This window comes from Cynara cardunculus (assembly GCF_001531365.2).
Source record: "Cynara cardunculus var. scolymus isolate 2C chromosome LG 15, CcrdV1, whole genome shotgun sequence".
NCBI classification, from domain to species: Eukaryota; Viridiplantae; Streptophyta; class Magnoliopsida; order Asterales; family Asteraceae; genus Cynara; species Cynara cardunculus.
The window spans coordinates 10,286,905-10,310,310 of record NC_037542.1 but is presented as its reverse complement, the minus strand read 5'-3'; the positions used below and the strand labels follow the sequence as shown (position 1 = coordinate 10,310,310).

Genomic DNA, 23,406 nt, shown 5'->3' with positions numbered 1-23,406 from the left:
CCTTATCTTTAGTGAGGTTTGAATTTCTGACCTCTTAAAAGATCAAAGACTCACATACCGCTAGACCAAAAGCTCTTTAATTATACAACTTCAGTTGTCGGCTAGTGTAAAACTGAAATTCCAAAATAAACATGCTTTTAATACATACATTGAAAACTTTTCCTCATTATCATATTAAAAATTATTTCAATTACATAAATTTCAAAATATTAATATTCCAATTTTTCAGATATAATATTTATCCATGAATTATTTTTGTTAGAGATAAAAGAAAATTCAATAATTAAAAATGATAAAAACATCAAAAGAAAAACACATGTACTTTGACTTTATTTGGTTAAATAATTTCAATTTTTTGTTCCAAGATGATGGTGATTTAATTTCTGCTTTTGCTTTTTTAATAATTAATATAATACCCAAAAAAAAAATTATGTGTTTTTATAATTAAAATAATAAATATGAGCATTCCATGAAGTTATGCATTTACAAATTGTACTATATGTAATTAAATACTGAATGTATATGATTAAATACTGAAAGATAGAGACTTAAGATCGTGTGAGAACAATTCTTCATCCTCAAAATGTGATAACAGTTATGAGCATTTCGATCGGTTAATCTTTTGATATTATTGCCAAGAAATACGAGGGCCTTCATCTGATGATAAAAAAACACATTTCTCTTTTATATCTTGATCATCACCTTTGTATAATTTCACCAGCCTTAACTTCACTTTTCAGTCACTTTCTTGAGCTTTTACCTGTAAAAAATCACTTCTACATTCATGAATTTGTTAAAATTTCAATTATGTTAATAGAAATAGGTAGATCAGTTTATGAAATGCATACAGGTTCATGTGGATAAAAGTAGATAAAGGTTCGTATTCTCGCTGTTCTTATTATAAAAATTCATTCTCACCAGAACACAACTTGCACTTGAATGGTTATTGATTTTTTTTGTTATGTTCATAACCAAAACAAAAACCTGTTGTCACAAAATTTACTGTCACTTCCTTTTTCACCAATCAAATCAGGGTGGACCCATTAAGGCTTAATTAGAGGGGTCCGGTGCACCGGCCCAACCAATTAAATAAAAAAAATCTTTAAGGGTTTAAAAGGCATAGTTGCGTAACTTTAAAAGGTGCTTCCAACTTTTTAATAATGCAAGCTGGTGGGCTCGAACACAAACAAGAAACCTTACAAAATGAAATCCTAAAACTTATGAAACTTACGAAATTAACCAAAAAATCAAAAAAAAAATCCCGTAAACAGTAAAATTCAGTTAAAAATACATCAGACATAAGACATAGTCTTGTGTTTTGCTTAAAATGTTGGTTTGATTTGAGAAAATGTATTTTATTCCCAAATTTACACAATTAACTTTTCCCAGGTCAAACAACATTAACTTTTTTCTGGAGTAAAAACGTGACTTTACAGACATTTTATCCACCTTACAAGATGCACCCTGTGAGCCAAAAATCATAAGTCCGCCACTTAATCAAATGAAACATCATTATTTTATTTTAATATAACTTTACGTGATTCATGTTTATTTGTCTCTATTAATATATGTTCACTTAATTGATCCGAAAAAAATGGAATCTTTTAGACTACAGATTTTCTTGAAACCCTAAAAATATGAAAATACAAGTTTCACCTCTTTCAACCTCCTTCCTTATTAGAGGTTGTTAGTTTACCTCTTAATAGTTTCATTAAGAGACAACATTTGAACCGTTAAGAGATGAATCTTGTTTGGCAAAAAAAAATCTGTCTCTTAATGGTTCAAAAACCCTTTGAATAATTTCGTATCATGAGTTTTCCTTAACCATTTGAGTGCCATAATTTCATTGTAAACAATTGCCGAATAATTATATTTCATTTTGTACTATATCATGATTCATGAGAGTCTCTTAATCATTCTGACCACTTAATCATTTACTTTGCTTAAAATTGTAAAATGCATTAGAAAAAATGCTAAAATTTTCTAATTTTTACAAATATGATATATGGATTATAAGCATTATTTTACACCAAAAAACTTATACATTTACATCATACAATAAAAAAATAATGTAAAATAAATAGAACCAATTTTTTATTAATAATTTGATGGAAAAAAGAGAAGAGTCACGAAGAAGAATCTATATATATATATATATATATGTGTGTGTGTGTGTGTGTCCTTTTTAGACTTTAATTATAGATTTTACCAAATATTTATATGGTTAAGGAAAGAATATTGCTCTTTAATAGGGCCAGGCTGTAACTATTTTTTCTAAAGGTATCATGTATGCTATTGGGTTCTTCTCGCATGTTAACCTAACCAATAGAGACCTCTTGTAGGAGTAATATAAATTTCTGTATTATATATTATAAGTGAGTGTTGATATATATCATATATGTACATCTGGGTGTGATTCACATGACACCAATATGTTTTTGTGAGACCTGTGAGACTATATTTTACATTTGAAATTTCATAGCAAAATATTGTTAAGGTAAAAAAAAATTTGAACTTTCATAGTGTTTTACTGAGAAATTTCAAGTATAAGAAGGTGGTCTCACGAAAACAGACTGATCCAAAATCCGTACATCTATTTATAGAAGCAGAATAAGTTATATATTAAAAATGTTCTTATATGCACACCTATAGGCTATATGTATGTCTAAATATCAAAATCAAGTCATATCTTGCATCGAAAATATAAAAGGTAAATGACTATTTACCAAATTTTTACCAGGCAAACCCTTACTGGCAATATTCACCATCCTTGTTTACCTTGTCACATGACATTATTGGCCATAAAAATAGAATGTTTGTGATGGGTAAGAGTTTTCTCCCTCACTTATCAGGGTAAGAACCTCGGTAAAAAAAAAACATTGGTTGTTGACATGCCTCTTACTGGGTAAGATATTCAATTCTTGCCTTTGCTCCTCCAATAAGGTAATCATCTGGTAAATGTTTATCCAGTAAGTGTTTAATAAACAGTCTCTAAGTCTTGATCTTAATGCATGTAAGGAACAAATTAGTAGATAGATGTTCATTTAGCCTATTACATGTTAAAAAAAATTGTGTATTGATCGACGTTAATGCGTGTGAGAATGATATTAATAATTACGTGTGCAATTAGTGCACCCCACTATTTATGTATTGCCTTTTGGGTACATTTTGGTGTCGATTTACATCTGGTTTAAAAAACCGCAGAAGTAAAAAACAACTCGATCATTTGAGAAGTTAGCATCTGCTATTTCTTGAGATTTTGGCAAAATGAATAGGGAACTTGTTAGAGAATCTTCAGATGAAAATTTTATTGATAACTATAAACTTACTGTAGTTTGCCTTTTTTAAAGCATGTAGGCACTTGAGCTAGAGAAAGACTCGCATATTGTGTAGTTGGCATCTACTCTTACTTGAGGTTTTGGCAAAAGGGGTACTATGGTCGTTGGATAATATCTGGAGATGGATTCTCGAGATTTGCATTCGTAGATCGGCATCAGTTTTCTTGGAAAAACCTGATATGGAACGTCATACTTAAGATACAAAGGGATCCCCGATCTAGAGAAAGATATTTGTCATGTTGCATATTTGATCGTTTTTATTGTCTCAAACACGTATAAGTATGTTTTTCAAAACGTTGTGTTACTTTTCGTATTTTAATTTGAACTTTGAGGTAACTTGTAGAATGTAATGTGCTCTGTGTGTTATTGGCGAATGTAGATTTTTTACAAAAAACTGCCAATATTATACTTTACGTGTCTTTGTTTTTGTTGATTATCTGCAACTACAATGTAAGACTCATAATTTCGCCAAGTCCCTATGTATATTTGACAAATGCGTTTTACCAACTCACTTACACGACATTATATTTAAAGTCATGTACTTTTTATTTTATATCATAATTGTATGATATATATATATCTATACTATGTTATAAAACATTTGACAAAAACTCTTAAAAACCATTTTTTAAGCATAAAATACTGTTTATTGATGTATATTACTTAAAATTCAAGATTACAAGTAAATTGTGCGTAAGTACAACTTATTAAAACTCCGTGTTTGAATTCATGTAACTAACTGCGGATAAACATAATCAAATAGAAGATAAACATCTTATTTTAAAATATAAAAAATCTAAAATATAATTATGATAATTATTGAGTTCTAACAAAATAACTAAATATTACCCTTGTAATAAATTATATTATAAAACAAAATATAAATTACTTCGTTATTGAACCTAAATTAAACTATAATAAAAAAGTTAAATTAAAAAATTACACAAAAAATGAGAAATTTTAAATAGTTAATTTGATACCAATATCGATATATTTTTGTCAAATTCTTATGATATCTTCAAATTTATATTTTATTCAAAAATAAAAACAATATCGTTTTTACAAAATCACATAAGATCATATTATGACATCAACCGAGATAAAGAATAAAACGAAATATTAAAATCAAGATATATCACGCTGCATTACGCGAGTACGCTTCTAGTATATATATAAAACATTAAGAAAAACTACCGTAATCCCCTAGCAATCAAAGGCCCCGTACGTCCTCACCACTGACACACCTTTAGAATCGCCTCTGCCTTAAAGCAATCCAGATAAACCCTTTTAGGTCCAATCAAAAAAACGGTTAAATGATTGGTCATTTTTATTCGGTTCTTCAAAAAATAATTATTTTTATATAAGTTTTTTGTTTTGTTTTCCTTCATGAATAATGATGTTGCATCTCATCTTTTATCTGTGAGGCAGGAGCCATGAGTACCACAAACGTAAAGTTTGTGTTGTCTTCTTTTTCTAATCGATGACTGTTGTTTTCCGTCATTGATGAGGGTAGATGAAAATTGTATGGTGAAGAAAGAAAGAGTATTCATTGCATTTAACGCAAAACAATGTTATTGATATGATTGATGCATATAGGTTGGTTTAACCTCAGACAATACTGTTTTCATGAAATCAGAAAAATAATGTTTTAACCTTCGGGTAATTTACTCAAATAATCAGTTCATTAAAGTAATTTCACTTTTTAGCCATTTTAGAAATCTTTTTCTTTGAATAGCCAAAGTTGACGAAAAAAAGTTTACGCAGAAAAGAGATTTTCTACGTAAAGTTTATTTTCAGGAAAAATAATTTAAAAATTGAACTTTATGCAAAAAAAAAAAAAAAAAAGAGGAGATTTTATGTAGAAAAGCTATTTTATGGGGAAAAATAATAATAATAATTTTTTTAAAAAATTAGGGGACTTTATGACAGAATTCTATTTTATTAAAAAAATTATATTTTACACCTTTATAAGTTATAATTAGTTATTTACTTTATTTTATATCATTTAATTTTTTATTTTTTATTTTAAATATTTATTATATTAACACACAAAATCGTATATCAATTAAAATAAATAAAAATATACGTTTCTTCTTTTTATCAATTACACGATTATAATCATCTCTTCAATGCGTTCAAAACGAACATAAAATTAAATATTTTTTGCTTTAATTATATTATTAAATATCATAAATACATACGAATTATTTTTAAAACTTACATTTTCTACCCTTATGATTTTTTTATTTAATCTATAACTATAAGAGTATAGCATCTAAGTATTGAAAATAATTTATAATTATTAATATAAAAGTATTAAAAATAATTTGTAATTTATTTAATATTTAATAACATAAAATTAAATCAAAAAAATATTTAATATTGAGCTTATTTTGAACGTATTAACAAGACAATTATAATGGTGTAATTTATAAAAAAAAAACATATTTTTTTTATATTTTAGTTGATATACGATTGTGCGTGTTAATACAATAAATGTGTAAAATGAAAAATGAAAAAAATAAGAGATATAAAGTAAATTAAACAATTAATTATAAGAGTATAAAATGTAAAAAAAACAATCAATTACAAACTTTACCCAAGAAAATAAATTTTGAACGTAAGAATTAAAAAAGAGTGTAACACCCCATTCCATATCTATACTATATTATAAATCAAATTTAGCAAAAGTCTTAAATTCTTAAAATACTAAATGACCAAGATACCCTTTATATACTTTTTCTCCCCCTCATCTCCTCACATGCACTCACACCCTCACAACCGATTTTTTTAAAATTATAATTTTAAATTTATACTTTATACCCCTATAATTAGTTAATTAATTTACTTTACGTCATTTACTTTTAAATGTTTCATTTTAAACGTTTATCGAATTAATATACATAATCAATTAAAACATGTTTAAAAAATACATTTTTATTTTAACAAGTTACATCATTATAATCGCCTCTTTAATACATTCGAAATGAGTCCAATATTGAATAGTTTTTGACTTAATTATATTATTATACATTATATAAACTGTGAAAAAAATATTTTTAATATTTACGATTTATATTTTTATAGTTATTTATTTATATATATATATATATGTATATATACACATACTATATATTTTGGGGTTTGGTTGTCCAAATTGCACTATATAATATGTTTTGAATTAACATGTTCTTGGGTTTTTTTGAAATATATATATATATATATATATACATGTATTAATTCAACCTTAATCTGAGTTTCTGGACAAGAAAGAGGGTAAACAGTTGAAATTTCATTCTAAAACTCATCTTTTTTGGTCTTTTCATGGCTTATGATATGTTAAATTTGTAGTTTTCTTTATTGGTTTTGAGTGTTTATATTAAAACTCAAGTTTCTTGGTTCTTTGTTCTTGGTGTAAATCGAACACATTTATGGAGTCGTTTAAATATATTGGATTTTAAACTGGCATACAATTTTTTTATTGATAGTCTGTAATTGGAACCATAACTCTTATTTATTCAAATTGTATTAATATGTAAAGACCAAGTATAATATATATCATCGTTAAATCTTATCTTATAAAACCAATGAAACTTCAAAATCGTTAAAATTCATGGCTCCCGCCGCATTGCGCGGGTACACAACTAGTATGCATAAAATTCATATATTTCATATAACATGAAATACAAATATACATATTAGTTCCAATATATACAAAAGTAACTAACATATTTTTCATTTATATCAAGTATATGACTTGCAGATATAACAAGTTCTCAAGTACATATACAATAACAGCTTCCCAAAATTCACAGATGTAAAACAATCATAATATCCTTCACATTTTCCTTTCCCTTTACTCTCCACATGTGCCCAACCTGTTATGCACATTTTTAAAACAAAACGGGGGTTAGACCATAAAATCTAATGAGAAATCCTTTTTATTACTATTAGAAGGTAGAAATCACCAAAACATTTTTAGTAGGCCCATATTTGTAATAATAACAAATAAACAATATTTTATCAAAACAAACCTCTTTGTCGCATCATATGGATGAGACAACATCATCTTTATCGCATCAAACCAATTGAGGTGTCAAATTATTTAGTAATTATTTACAATAAAATTAGAGCGCTGAATGGTTAAGGGATGCTCATGATACAAAATCATTCAGGGGGTTTTAGAATTATTAAGACGCATACTTTGTTTTTGTCAAACAGTATTCACCTTTTAACAATTCAAATGTTGTCTCTTAATGAAACTATTAAAAGGTAAACAAACAACCCCTTGGTTATGTAATGCCTTGAGGAAGTTAGAAGAACCTCTTGAACAAAATAGTTGCACTATAATCATCTATGTTTCTAGTGGTAATTTCAGAGCATCTCTAACAGATTTTTCAAAAAAAAAAAAATTTAAAATCCTTAAAGAATATTACATTCAACTCTAATAATTTATTAATTTTAAATATTGTAATATTAATTATATTCCATATATTTGATAAAATATTGATTCTATCCTAAAGTTTAATTTTAAAATTTCTTATTAATAAGAAAATATTTATCTCTTTTTAACTTCTTCTTTTTTCATATGTTTATGTTGTTTAATGTGATTTTAATATCCTTGTTGTTCTAATCGTTGCATTCAATAAGTTAACGGACACGTCATTAGAGAAAATGAACTTGCCCATAACAGCATCGATACACATTTTTTTATGCAATTACAAATAGTTTTTCATTACACATGACATGTTATATGGTTAGAATTTGGTTGTCAGACTTTTACCTTTTATAATCGCATTTGCAAGCTCTATATGTATATAAAATTATATATGTAGAACCATCACATTAATTATATATTTATTTTAATAATTATATATGTTTAATTAATGTTGTAGTGGGAACCACTTTAAAAAATGTAGGAGAATTGCATGTGTATATATGGTAATTGTAAAAGTTAGGGCTTGTTTGTTTTTTGAAAAAAACCACTTAATGTCTCTTAAGTCTGAACCGGTCAGACGTTTTTATTTTCAGACCGTTTGTTTTTTTATATAAATAAGAGCTGAAATCTCTTAATTTGTTCTGAAAAAAAGTGATAACATATCACTTAAATCCTCTTAATCGCTCTCTCCAGACTCTCCCCTCCATCCTCACCTCCAGATTTAGTCCTCCAAATCTATCTCGCAAGACATTCGATCTCCAAATCAATCACGACCCAGATCGATCCACGTATTCTCGTAAATTCATGACCCAGATCGATCCAAATCTATCATATCCAAAACTTGACTGATTCAAATTTCAGACGTAAAAACAAACAGTCTGACTGATTCAGATTTCATACTTCAGTACCACCTCTTAAAATTTAGAAGTGAAATCAGACTTCAGATTTCAGAACCTCTTAAAAAACAAACGCCACCTTAATGTGACACAAATGAAAGCATAAACAAGTTTGTGGATGGTCTAAGCATCAAGGACCAAGAGAGTAAGAGGGTGAAATGGTCTGGTTATCATGCCATTATGAATCCAGAGATTGCAGACCATTTTACAGTTGTCAAGTTCATGTTAGGCAACTGTTGGATTCCTGAAATGAGTGTGCCTTTTACACTGGGTTTGAGAACAAATAAACAGAATGTATAAAGTAGTTTATAATAGAAGTCCATTAAATTTTATTGAAGATCTAATATAACGCACATACATGTCCGAAACTAGGCTAGTTGGTGAAGCCAATGCATAAATTAACTAAATACAAAGTAATTTATGTTCTTATGATTAATATTTAATAACTGTCTAAATTAACTAAAAAATAAAAAACGGAATTTTGAGAAAAGTAAATTGAAAGTTTAAAAAGAATAAAATACAATAAATAAAATTACGTATTTGATGTTTTAGAAATAAACTAAGAATTTTGATGGTGTATTAGTAAAATATAAACTTGTTCCATCTTTTTTCCATATAAAGCGGGGATGGAACAAACCTCTTTTAGTTTGTTTCACTCTCTTTTCTCCATGTTCCACATAAATGTCATTTCATACATGAAACTAGGGGTGTTCATGAGTTGAGTTGAGTTGATCTAATTGAAGACATTTGAACAACTCAATATAATGTTTGTGGTTTGAAAAATCTTAACCCAAATCAAAGTGCAACCCAACCTAAACTGTACAGGTTAGTCGGGTTGATACTTTGGTACATAAAAATATTCTTCTAACCTTGAATATGTTATTTCTTTACTCATAATTTTTTTTTTCATCATCAACCATTTGATACAACTTATCCATATTTTTTACGTATATCACATTCAATTAATTTTTTCAATATATATATATATATATATTCACAGTTACTAAACATATATACAAATGAGTTATATAAAAATGGAGAATAGATTGAAGGAGACCTCTTATGGCTTTTGGAAAACAATGGGGGTGTTAAATGTAAATTATTGCTAGAAAAAAAGGAGGGTAAACAGAAGGGCAGCAATTACCCAAATCCTTTGATGATCTGAAAACCATCTCCTCTCCTGGTGATCCTCCCCTTGGCGTTTCTTCCAAAATTGTCGGTAGGTATTTTTGTTCATTTATTAGAATTTGTATGCATTTCTATTGTAATTCATGAAAGTGGGAAGCTATTTTTGATCGATTTACTGTTCAATTCGTCAATTTCAGTTCAAGGGTTTTCTGTGCGTTTCTACTTTTGTTTTGAAGTAATGGTATTTGGGTACTCGGGATGAACTTTGATTGTTTCTTTCATATGACTGGACATGTGATTTATGTTGATTTCGTTTTTGTGGCTGAAGATTTTCGTTATGGACACTCGTATTATCTAGAAAAATGAGAAGTATGTGAACAACAGACAGATATAAACAGGTGACGAAGGTCGCCGGAAAGAAGGTCTCTGGCTAGGGTTTTGAATGGAGGCGTGAGGCGTGTTCGTAATCTGGAAGGAGGCGTGTCTCAATTATAGGGGATAGAGATGTTTTTATTTTGGCTGAATGGGGACAAGACAACATTTCCTTCTGCGCGAATAAGCCGCAAGTAAACTGCCTAAACGAGCTGTGCGAACAAGCCAATTACACCATTAAGCTCATTAAGCCGCAAGTAAACACCCATTAAGTCACATAGGTGAATAGCATTGGGGGGTGTGAATTGCAGAATGAATTTTCTTTGATAAACCATCATTTGGAGTAGGTTTATGTTTCTTGGTCACATTACAATACAACCATAATGTTTACTTTAAGAAAATTGAATTGGTGAGCCTCAATTTAAGATGGGGATGGACTACTGTATTCTATGCGCATGTAACAACTCACTTGCGTGCTCTTCATGAGACACGAGTGAAAGTTCTTCAAGGATTAGATAAACTTAAGTGTTGGGAAGATAATTTTGATGTAGATAGGAGGTTCGGTCCAGTTTAGAGTATATGGTTTACTTTTGTGTGCAAACACAATATTGAGCATCAAGAGAGGAAGGACATTGACTCTTTGGCACTCTGGACTAATAAGGAACGGCTATCTTGAACATATGAAAACGTACTTCAGAGGCCCACCATTCCCACATATAACATTTGACTTGACATGTCATTTAATAATAAATTGTTTTGACTATTTATCGAATGTATAGAATGTCCCTTAACAAGGACAAATAAAGGTAACTCATGGATCAAAATTGAAGATACTATTTCAAGAAATGATTACTAATAGGCAAAAAAGAAAAGTACCATTGAAAATTTACCAAACAAAATGCGATTTTTTTAGAGAGTAAAAAATGGAAAAAAGTAGCATTTTGTTGACTGGGAGAGTATCAATCGTTCTTCTTCTTTTTCTTCTTGCTGCATCAGTATTGAGAAATCCTCAATGAATTTTGGCCATCAACTCTAGCTTGCTTGCAGATTTATTGACATATCTGCAGTTACAATTATGAAGGTTTTCCAGCTTTCACTTATGCTTCTAGGTGCTGCGCATTTTTTGGTTTGTTAGAGAGGATCTGTTCAAGAAAGCAGTTTTTTTATGTCAACACTCAGCCAAAATAAGCTGTTTTTAACTTGTTATGCCATGTACTAATACTATCAGAAGTGACTATTATACTCATCACTGTTGGAAATTGAATGTCAACACTTCAACTCCAGCATCCTGGATATAATCATATAACATCGTAGACCATATAGTTTTATGGCTTTTGCCACATCCATCATATTTCATCTATAAATTACTGATGAAGGGTTTAAGTTTCATAACTTGTTGGTTGTCAGAAGTCATTGATGCAGATGTGACTTCATGGGCTGCTTTGACTCCATAGAATCCAATATCAGTATATCATATGTAAAAATGTCAACAGAATGTGTATTCAACGTGTTACCAAATTAATATGGACTGCAGTCATGCATGCTGCTGTTTCATGAAAGAGGGAACACAATTTAAGAGAGAGCCATGCAATAAACACCCCTTGTAGTCTGTGCCTAAACATGAGTAATTGTTGAATATAATTTAGTTATGGACTGTATTATTTGATGTCTTCTGGCTGATTTTTCTTGACATTGTCCCTTATGGTTTTTGTATTTTATTTCTCCCTGGCCATAAAATTCCCCATCTTATGTTGGGTTTTTTTGGATTTTTCAATTAAAATAAAAGAAATTATTGTGGGCATGCTCATAGTTTTTCTTGTTCAGAACCTTTTATGAGCTTTAGAGCTTTGGATAAGCCACCATAGAAAGATCTGTCGGAATTTGAAGGCATGCTTTAAAACTTATGCTTGCAGTTATCCTGCATTACTGTCATTTGGGGTCTTTATCTTTTTGTTATGATTCATCAAATTATATCAGGTGGTTTTGTTCTCGAGGTCTTTCAGTTTTATCTTTTAATGGAACCATTACTTATTTAACTTATTTAACATCACTCGAGCAAACTTGCTCTTTTATCTTTCTTGATATCATTCAGTTCCGTTTCATTATCTGAATAGCTTGTAAGCTTACTTGTCAAGCAGTGGTTTCTATAAACAGCGAGAAGAACCTGGCTCCAACCAATGGAGAAAGGAACAGCTTCTAGGTGAATGATAGTTCATGTATGGAGAGGTTCAAACAACTTCAGCAAGAAAAGGGAAAAGGTGATAAAGTAGAGGCATCTAGAATGGATCCAACTTTATCAGTGCCCGGAAAACCTAATCCTGTTATTAGTAGTAGTGGCTCGGTGTCTAGAGCTAGTGATTCTCGCAAAATGAACCCGGCTCCTTCCTCTGGCAAACTTACATTCAGCCTAAAACAAAAATCGAAGCTTGTCGCACCTGCTGTCAAGTTAAGTGAAGACGAGGATGAAGATGAGAAGAATGCTGGCAAAGCATCAGGTGGTGGACCAATAAAAAGGCAAAAGTTGGACCAGCCTGATGCATATGATCGGTCACTAAAACAAGTTGTTGTTGGTAATTACATCTTATATTATTCTACCTATTTCACATTGACCTGAGAGTAGTTTCATTACTTCAATAATTATGATCACTCATTTCGCACATCAGCAATTGCATGCATATATCTGGTTTGTGCAGATGCATTGATTCAGGTATATAGATCTTCTCAAGGGTTTGTAGGGATTACTTATGAATAAAATATCCTACTGTTCTCTCTGTGGTTTTCACATGACTCTGTTCTCCTTAACCGTTTAAAACATAAGTTGGACTGTAAACATCATGTTAGTTTTAGCACCCCCAAAAATGTCTATGAAGCTTTCCCTCTGTCCAACTGTTCAGTAATTTAATGTATTAATTGATATGCTCTTTGGTCATAGTTATATAATGCACGCCCTTGTCTTTTGAATACTAAATAAATTTGTTAAAATGATTTCACCAATTAAGGAAATAGTTTGTTTTATCTGAAGTTCATTTTTCAGATGCTAGCTTCTATAGCCCCTCTTGGTTCCCCTCCAAAAGAAAATTCTTATAGTGGATGTGTAGCTGTAAACCTGCCGTGCACTGTTTGACTGTTTGTAGTTTTTCTCAAATAAGATGAATGTTTTAGTGGTTGGAGGAAAGTCAGTTTTCTGAAGTGCATTTTTGCAAGAGATCTATCTAATTAGAATGTGATGTGAGGCATGTTCATTTCATTGTGTACTTGGAGAAAATTTCAGGCTTATACTACCAAAATGGTGTGAAGAGGACAAAACATTCTTGAATTACTTTTATCTGATGAATGCAGCTAATACATAATACCTCTGTCAACATTGGTGGAAAGGGATGTTCAGTGACAGATTTGGAATCTGTGGCAGCCTGCTACAGGAATAATTTAGATTCCCTTGTTCATGCTCTTGATTTAATTGGTTCTTAAGTGACATGCAGCACCACCATGTCCAAGTGATCCCACAATAAAGAAGGTCGCAGAAAAATTAGCAAGTTTTGTGGCAAAAAATGGAAGGCAGTTTGAGCATATCACACGGCAAAAGAATCCTGGAGATACCCCTTTCAAGTATGTTCATTACAGTTGCAACTATGATTGGATTTTTCTTTGTACTTTGGTCCAAGAATTATATGTGCACATGCCTGGCTGCTACTGGCTTGTCATCTCTATTCACATGTTTTTGAGTATAATCTCTATTTACTTGAACCCACCATTAGGTGGAAGGAAGTATGTGGTGGAAGTGAGTTGACGCTGTTAGTATGAATTTACTACCTTTTTGTGTTTAAACATTATAAATCAATTTTTTGCAAAACCAAATCAAATGTACCTAGTATATCCCACTCGGAAGTAAGATCTGTGAGATATGATGTACGCAGACCTTTTCTCTACCCCTGTGAGTAGAGAGGCTGCACGTTTAGTTCTTCTTTCTCAACGTGTCTATCTCTATGCACACATATATAGTATCATATATTTCTTTGCAGTGATTTTGTTCAAACTGTGCTCCATACTGCTATGTAATTTTATATAGAAACAAATAATCGTGCGCCAACCTATGCAATATTTTTTCTTTCTAATTTCTATATTATTGGATGTGAATGCTATACCATCATCGACACCATGTGCTCACAACAGAGAACATCTTAAAGTTGATGCTCTGACTTCTTTGCAGATTCCTGTTTGACGAAAGTAGTGCTGATTACAAATATTATGAATACCGACTTATTGAGGAGGAAAAGGCTCTGGTGCAATCTGTAGACTCCCAATTACCACATACTGGTTTGTGCAATAGCCCTAAATGCTATTATTTTTGTTGCACCATGCTCATGGTATTTGTTGAGGTGCAACATTCCTGCTGAATCAGGAGGAGATACATTGTAATTGGATTTCATGATGAAAGCGCCTTGTTTAAATAGTTTTAGTTGTTTAGGTTGTAGATTGATGGTCATAGGTTAAACATTTATATTACAAAGTCATAACTCCTAAAATGGTTACCAGTTTTTATTTTTAGATACAGCCTTCTTATATGCATTATATCATTGCTTTAATCTCGTGTAGATTCCAAACAGTACTCCCTTAACATTTGGAAATCCTAAAACTACTCTATTTCTGGGAAAAGACACTAAAATAAGCCACAAGAACTGTGTCAACTCCACCCTGATCCTATGAGGTTAGTACCTTTAAGAAAAGTAAATTGCATCTTTTTTGTCTGAGAAGTTCACTAGTATGACCTTTCTTGCACACCTTACAGTTTTTCAATCAACTATGTTTTGTTCTACAAGGGACCTGTTCCAGACCAAGTGATTCTTACTTTATTGAAGATTCATGTTTCTTATTGTTTGTGTAAATTTTTATATCCGAGTGTTTGATGTTTACACATAATGTAACCATTGTCATCCCCCTTTCCCCATCAGCCTAAACTGTGTAAAATTGCTACGATAGGTGCTGCCAAGCCTGCTACTACTAGTGGTTCTCAAAGATCAGATCAGCAATCTTCCAATTACCAGATCCCTGCTTCAGCTTTATATGAAGCTACTGATAGTGCACAATCTGATTTTGGTAATTGATTTGTTTCCCTGTTGTTGCTTTCTTTCATTGAGATTTGCACTTAGGTTGTAACTTAAGCATTTTGGTTTGTGCTGTTACTGCTGTAGATCACACAAATTTAGTAGATGGCAGTGCTTGTAATGTCAATAGTCATATGCAAATTTAACAACTACTCCCTCCGTCCCAAAAATAATGTCCACAATAAAAAAGGCATGCAGTTTTAAAAATGTGTAATTATTACACTTGTAATTAACTAAATGGCAGTTTTACCCTTAATAATAGAGGAAGTAATGAATATTTCTATCTCATAATTAAGGGTAGAATTGGAAAGTAGACTTTTATTTTTGAAAGTGGACATTATTTTGGGACAAACTAAAATAGAAATGTGTACATTAATTTTGGGAGGAGGGAATACTATTTACTTCCATCACAGAATTTGAAATTAAGGAACTCGATTTCAATGTTTCATGTTTTAACTTGCATAGAAACACCAGGTTTATAAGACATTTATGGTGAAGTTGATAGTCTGAACCTCGAATATGGAAAAATGCATTCTCAGACAGTCAAACAACTTGTATTTTATCTTTTGGTAATTTAAATTAAGGTTCAAAGAACTTAGTTTGTGATTGATTAAGTATGAATTTTGTATAATAGTGCAGCAGTCTGCTGATGCAGAACAATGTTAAACTGTCATGCTGAGAGGCATTCTATAAATCATTTCTACTTTCTGTAACTAGACAAAGATGAAAAACTAAAAATATGCATATCATGGACATTGAAGTATGTTAAATTCCCTACGCCATTAGTCTCAAATCACAATTCATATTCCCCAGTTGGATCTGCCTCAAATTTTCAAAATGGTCGCGAGTGTACTTCAAAAAATGTGCACACATTTTAAACGATCAGTACATATTTTTTATAATATTAGTTAACTGGGATGATGTGGCCAAGTAGTAGGGCTCCAATGCAACAAACTTTGTTTGTTTCCCACCTTGATATTTTTGGTTTCAGGAGTTAACTTCACATTATCAACACTACTGCAAGTTGCACTAATAATAGATAGAGTTGTTTTATTAACTTTGCATCAATAATAGATAATCACAAATTTTGAGTCACTGGTTACTTTGTCATCACCTACCACTTAGCAAAGCAACAGAAGAGTCGTTATCTCTACAGGCCTATAGCCACACGCCAAAAAAGAGCAAGTGGGGGAAAATACAGAAAGCTGGGGGGGAAACTAGAGGATGCTGTGGACACATATTGAGCGATTTATCTTATTTTAGTGTATGTCTTTTTTAGTCGTTCCTGATTACCACAAACTGCATTCTACTTGGTTTTGATAGAAGCCAAACTTTTATTCATCTTTGAAGAAGCTTGATTTTCCGAGTTGCATTACTTCTCTTTCATTGATTACAGGTGTATGTATTTATTAATGTGTCGGTTTTTCTTTTAGGGCCAATATTAGTTATTGCATGAGGTAGTCAACTCATATTAAGACTTCATGAGGGTTTAAATGCAACGGAAATTTCCTACTGTAGGTGAATCTACTGCTTCATCAGCTTCAGATCCAATAGCTATGATGGAATTCTATATGAAAAAAGCTGCACAAGAAGAAAAGAAGAGACAGCCAAAACAGTCTAAAGACGAGATGCCACCACCTGCTTCTCTCCAAGGTGTATATTTGTTACTCCCTAGTCCCTACATCCCAAAATAAGTGTCCACGTTTCTAATTTAGTTTGTTCTAGAATAAGTGTTTACTTTCAAAAGCAAGTGCCTACCTTCCAATTCTACCCTTATGAGATGGAGAAATCCATTACTCTCTCTATTATCAAGGGTAAAATTGTCATTTAGTTAATTAAAAAGTGTAATACTTACAATTTTCTAAAATTATGTGCCTTTTTCATTGTCGACATTTATTTTGGGCGGAGGGGATGCTTGGCCGGATGTTGTCCTAGTCTTTTATATTTTCCACTTTTTGGTGAGTCTTGAACCCTTGACCTCCACGGAGGTTGGGCTCTACTAGTATCCCGGATACCGTTTGGCCAATGTCCCTTTCTTCTTGCGGAAATACATATCATGATATTCACTTCTATCTCACATTATGTATCACGACAGGTCCCGGTAAGAGGGGTCATCATATGGGTGATTATATACCTCAGGAAGAGCTGGAGAAATTCATGGCCAGCTGTAATGATGTTGCTGCACAAAAAGCAGCCAAGGAAGCTGCAGAGAGAGCAAGAATCCAGGCTGACAATGTTGGCCATAGACTTCTGTCCAAAATGGGTTGGAAAGAAGGTAAGCTTCTTGCTTTTTTAAATTTTAGTTCCCTTCATAGATTCCATTACTCCAGTTATGTTCTGGGAAATTAGCTAGTAAATTGTTTTCTTTAAGCTATCCTGGTAAACTTTTTCTTATGTACTACCAATATGTCATCTTTCACATGCATTTTAGAGCATCTCCAGTAGTTCCTCCAAAATGGAGAAGCAGATGTCAAAATTTCTAAGAAAAATTGCATTCAACTCCAACAGTTTCTCTATTTTGGAGATTCCAACATTAATTGTATTATCAAAATATTCATTAGTATAATCCTCTCTCTTCTTTCATTTAACTTTATTGGTATGTTGGGGAGTTCTTTTTTGGGAAGAACTAAAAAGTCATCCTCTCTCTCTCTCTCTCTGTTCATTTAGTTTTGGAAGATCCTCCAAATTTATAGAAAATTTCCCCCTCTCTCCTACTTTCTCCATTTTGGAGGAGCTGTTGGAGATGCTCTTATCTTTTCCAAGGAATCTGTGTCATGTTTTGAATGCATATATGGGTGAATGTCTTGATGTCCTTCCATATCAAAACCTGGTTCCTCTTCAAAGCTAAAAAGATCTCCATAAGAACATGAATTGACAAAATAACATTCTTTAAATTGGGAAATCATGTCCCTTTCACATAATCTTGGTATGAGGTTGGTACCCAAACAAGTAATTGCTTTGTGGGTTGCCGAATTCACTTTTCTTGATACTAAAATTGTACGATGGACTCCTCACAAAGACAAAATTACTTACCCGCCTGTCCCAGCAGCCAGTTTTATTTCCTATAATTTGCAGTGATCTTGCCGAGGTGGTCCATGTTTATTTCAAGAATCATTCTTAGATCTTGGCCAAGTACTTTGTGCCATTTCAGTGAATAAGTCTGCATGGGAAACTTTCAACAGGATTTTTAACAAGTTATCCTTTATTCCAATTGTAATAGAACATTGTGCTCTAAATAAGTTATGCTGCCAGGTTTTTTTATTGATGATGCTCACTTGCTTCTTGATTCTGACAATAACTCACAGGCGAAGGGCTTGGAAGTTCTAGAAGTGGCATCGCAGATCCAATTACAGAAGGTAATGTTAAAAAGGATCACCTGGGTGTCGGTGCTTCTAATCCAGGGGAGGTAACTCCTGATGATGATATCTATGAGCAGTATAAAAAGCGTATGATGCTTGGTTACCGTCATAGACCAAATCCTCTGGTAAGTATTATGTGCCTGCTTCTCTCATTTTTAAATTAGTTCCAGATTATTCTCTTACATTAAAATTGACCGATTGATTGGCTTTTTGGAAAAGTGTACTTCCCTTTTTCATTGCAAACTAACTAAAATTGCCAAAATCACACTTTAGTTTGCGAGAGTGTGGAACAATAAATGCCAAAAAGAAAACCTTCTTACATGGCATTTTTGTGTTGAATGCTCATTGTTGCGAATTGAAGTGTTTCCTTTTGCATTTTTGAAAGAGATATGGTTTCTTAGATCAGCCAACTACAGTGATCTAACAAGTCATTTACTCTGCATTTATCTTGGAAGTTGATCTGCCATTGATTTATGATGGTTTCATTAATTACTTCTTATAAAGTTCATGTTAAAGAGTACACATAACATCCTTTGAGAATTACTAGAGTTCCCATCACATAATCTTTTTTTTCTGGGAAAAAAATCCATTTTTGAGAACTGTATCGACTTGGAAAAGCTACTGGGCAGACGGCTCCCCTTTTGACCACTATTAACAGTTTATGTTAAAATTGCATTATATATATATATATATATATACACACTAAACATCTATAGAAGTATTAGCATAAAGAAATATGGAATAGTTTAACATGATAAAATTCTAGAAGCTCAACCATTGTTAGATGAATCATAACTCGATCCAAACTAAATGGGTTGACTAGTTGAACCTCTCCCCTCGTTACTAGGTTGAGTGGTTGAACCATCATAGTGGTCTGAAAATAGGATTCAAAGAACGGGTTTCTGCAAGTGACCTGACTCGGTTTCCTTACATGGTTATAGTTCAAACTTCAACCAACCAGGCTAGGTAGGTTTTTTAATTACTGGAAAAAGGATTTGTATTGCTGGGTAACCATGGGTGTCCGGGCTAGCTTGCGTCCATCTCTACCGATTCTATGGAGCCCTGAAGATAACAGCCAAGAAAATCCATAGTGGCCATGAGGAGACTCGAACCAGTGACTGAAGGAGCCATAAGACCTAGCCTTTATATGTGTTTTACGATACAAGTACTTCTGGGATCCTACTTTCAAGTGGGATGTACAGGGTTTGTTGGGTTTAGTTCTAGGATACGGGGTCCAAGTTTCCCATATATCCCACAACAGTAAAGATCTGATTGAAGATGATGGGTAGTAATAAGAAAGAAAGTTTGTTATGAAACAACACTGTATAAACACTACATTTTCACACGTGTTGTATCATATGTGAAACAACACAAACTGGTTTGTAAGTTTGTACGATGTATCGGATTTGTAAACGTTATGTGTGTGTGTATTCATAAAATGTGATGTTATATGATTTTTACTAGTGTTGGTGGTGATCTTTTTGCAGGGAAATCCCCGGAAGGCATATTACTGAAAGGAAAGGCTTCAACTGCTTTTCAAGAAGTCGTCCCAAAACACAAAGGAAGTGGGATTTTGTAGTTTGTTTTTCATAATTGTCGAAATTGATGTATTTTTGTTGGTTTTTTGTCTTGTGAATTAAAAAAACTCTTTTTTTTATGCCAATTTTGGAAGAATTTGTAAGAATATTACCGATGAATGATAAAAACAAATATTGTGTATGCATTCTACGTGTTGTCGTAAGCCATGGTTTGGAAAACGATACTGCTCTTAGGCCATTTAGAACATTTGTTGGACGGTCATATCTAAATGACGGAATTGCATTTGAAATTGATGGGACTGTCGATGTGAAAGAATGTTTGTCGAATATAAGAAACCTACAACAATAGATGGACAACCAAAAAGTAGGAATTATGGGTATATGTACGGTCCAACAACCATCATGCGCGAAGAGAATTGTCACGGTGTTTCTGTTTTAGGTGGATGGTAGCCTTATACCCTGATAGAAACCCGAGACCTCACTTACGATTCCTACCTAATTATCGCTTAGAACAATTTAATGGGAACAACAAAATTAAGGGTTGTTTTCCAAACGCTCCCTAGGAGGTCCTATCATCAAAAGTCACTATCCTCACTTACCTTGTAGGCAGGGCCGTCCCTGGGGAGGGCGGCACGGGCGCACGCCCAGGGCCCAAAAATATCAGGGGCCCAAATTTTTCCCTTAAAATATATAGTAGTCTAAAGGAATTTAGTAAATTAAAGAAACCAAAAAATTGTAGCATATAATAAGAGAGAAATAATTTAGTAGATAATAAGGGCCCAAAAATATATCAACTAATTACATTGAAGAAGAAAATAAAAAAAATTAATTGGTCATTCATTATATGCTATTGTTTATTGCCTCTCTAATTTTTTTTTTATTTCCAACAAGGTCCAATGATGTTGGCTATTGCTATCTCTATATGCTTGACTATTTTCGTACTTCAACAATTCAACGTTAAGATCGTGTGCTTGCTATTGCTATATATTTTTGTTAGATAGTTTTATCAATTTCTATTTTTATTGACTATTGCTATTTGGTTATGTTGTTCTAATTGCTTTTGTTGACTATTGTTATCTATTTTTGTTTCTACATAAAATATTTTACTTTTTTTTTGACAATTAATCTATTGTTATTATGATTTATGACGTGTTTCATGATTTTGTGATTAAACAATAAATTTTTTCTACTAGATGTATTTAGTAATATCTTTTATATATGTCATGTTCCATAAACTTTTAATATTAACATCTTATTTTAGTTGAGCAAAAAAAGAAGRAAAATATAATTTAAATATTTTCATCAATTGTTTGACTTATGTATCTTTCATTGGGATTCCACCACACCACAAGATTCTATTTAAATGTTCAAACAATCATTTGTTGAGCTTGCATATTATATGTTTAATTCATTATTTATTTTTACTAGATCTCAATGAATCATCTTTTCTTTCATATTCTTATTGATTTTTATTTGTCTACTTGTCGATATTACCTTGATAATCTTCTTTATTATTAATCTCTCATTGACCTCACGATTATTTCATTAACACGAATTCTCTTTTTGTATCAAAATAACAAATATTCTTGTTATAAAGTAAAAAATTCTTATTTTTTATAAAAATTTATCAACCATAGTTTATATACTCTTGGTTTAAAATTACCTAATAAGAAGTACGTAAATTTAAGTACACTTTTATATATCTATAATAAAGATAAATAAGATTTCTTTACTCAGTAAATTATTAGCATTTCTTGTACTCAATTTTATACTAATGAAAAACATCTATTGAATTTTTTTTTGTATTTACCGAAGGTCACTACAAAAGTGAGCTTTGAAGATGCGTCTTTTAGCGATGACATGTGTCACAAATTATAGCGACGACATGTTTTTGTTATATACTATTTCTAATGATAAACGGACTTTTAATTAGAGACAACAAAAGTCGTTGCTAAAAGCCTTGTTTCTTGCAGTGGGGCCCCTGTTTTTATGTTCTCCCAGGGCCTAAAAAATGTCAGGAACGGGCCTGCTTGCAGGTAGTATTCTCAGTCATCAAAATGATTGTTGGTAAGTGTTTTTTACTTTGTAAGCACTTAGCGGTTGAGATTCTTGATCCTTATCATGATCAGTTGGTATGATAAATGACACCTAATAAGCATTTTGGTAAATAACCCACAGAAATTGAAATAACTACTAATGAAAAGAGACAAAACACAAAGCATGAATATCTCAAAACCACCTACCATTCTTCCATTGTCTTTTCCTTCATCACCTAATCTTCTTCCAATTAAAAACAAGATTTTATGACCATCAATTCCCTACCAAATTCTAGAGCTACCCATGTCGAAATTACAAAACTACCCTTTTGGTGTGAAAGTTGTTAGTAAATTGATGTGATCATGGTGATGAAGATAAGATGAAAACAGTAAGATGGAAGGAATGTTGCTTGGTCTAGAGGTAGCAAATTGCTTGCATCGTTGCCTCCTCTGGACCAGGCTTCATTCCTTTCAACTTTTGCCTTTCTATTAAGAGAAGATTTGTGATCATCCTTGAATTTTCTCGAGTGTGTCATGCCGACTGTAACTTTTGTAAGTTGTTGATGATCTGTACACTGATATTCCAAACTCTTGATTTGGTACACATAATCGACACCTATAGCTTCATTGCAACAAGCCAATGTCAGTGTGTCGTGCCGACTTTAACTTTTGTAAGTTGTTGATGATCAATACACTGATATTTCAGACTCTCGATTTGCTACACATAATCGAGATTTATAGCTTCAATTGCAACAAGTCAATGTTTTCTTTTGCACAACAATAATTATTGACTAAACTTGGAGTTTAGTAGTTGTTGAGGTTGATGGTTGAAACAAATGGAGGTAAAGTGTTATCTATGCATTACTAAACACACGTGTATTTACCGATTAGGTTACATAAAATAACAAAAAAGAATTATATATAAAGAGAAAGACAGGATTATATAATAACAATAATCAAATAAAAGAATATATATATATATATATATATATATATATATATATATATATGGGGTTGGCTAATGGCACCCCTATTATGTGCTAATGCCACCCCTAATTAGGCTTTAATCATTTGAGTTTTATAAATTTTTGTTTTTTTTGTTTTTTTGTGATTATTACTTTTTATTTTATTATTAATTAAAGAAAATTTTAATTAATATATATTATTTATTTAATTTTCTGTTTTATTTATTTATTTAT

The 23,406-nt window shown here is 31.6% G+C and overlaps 1 protein-coding gene across 3 annotated transcripts; it reads left to right on the top strand.

The window, feature by feature from the left end:
• The first annotated feature begins 9,788 nt into the window (after positions 1-9,788).
• On the top strand, positions 9,789-20,356 carry LOC112527267 (SURP and G-patch domain-containing protein 1-like protein). Of its 3 annotated transcripts, none has more exons than XM_025137796.1 (9): positions 9,789-9,891; positions 12,311-12,742; positions 13,652-13,778; positions 14,380-14,486; positions 15,150-15,266; positions 16,793-16,927; positions 17,370-17,549; positions 18,580-18,758; positions 20,121-20,356. In XM_025137796.1, exons 2-9 carry the CDS (start codon positions 12,391-12,393, stop codon positions 20,145-20,147), a joined length of 1,224 nt encoding a protein of 407 aa, XP_024993564.1. In that variant the 5' UTR covers positions 9,789-9,891; positions 12,311-12,390; the 3' UTR covers positions 20,148-20,356. The 3 variants fall into 3 exon arrangements, with proteins under 3 accessions (XP_024993564.1, XP_024993566.1, XP_024993565.1); XM_025137798.1 differs by having other exon boundaries at positions 9,814-9,891; positions 12,327-12,742; XM_025137797.1 differs by having other exon boundaries at positions 9,814-9,891; positions 12,295-12,742.
• The last annotated feature ends 3,050 nt before the right edge of the window (positions 20,357-23,406 follow it).

Excerpts from the sequence above, each read along its gene's own strand:
- LOC112527267 (XM_025137796.1), top strand. The coding sequence starts at position 12,391 with ATGGAGAGGTTCAAACAACTTCAGCAAGAAAAGGGAAAAGGTGATAAA. Across the intron at positions 17,550-18,579 it reads CAAAATGGGTTGGAAAGAAG|GCGAAGGGCTTGGAAGTTCT; the intron begins GTAAGCTTCTTG and ends AATAACTCACAG. Across the intron at positions 18,759-20,120 it reads GTCATAGACCAAATCCTCTG|GGAAATCCCCGGAAGGCATA; the intron begins GTAAGTATTATG and ends ATCTTTTTGCAG.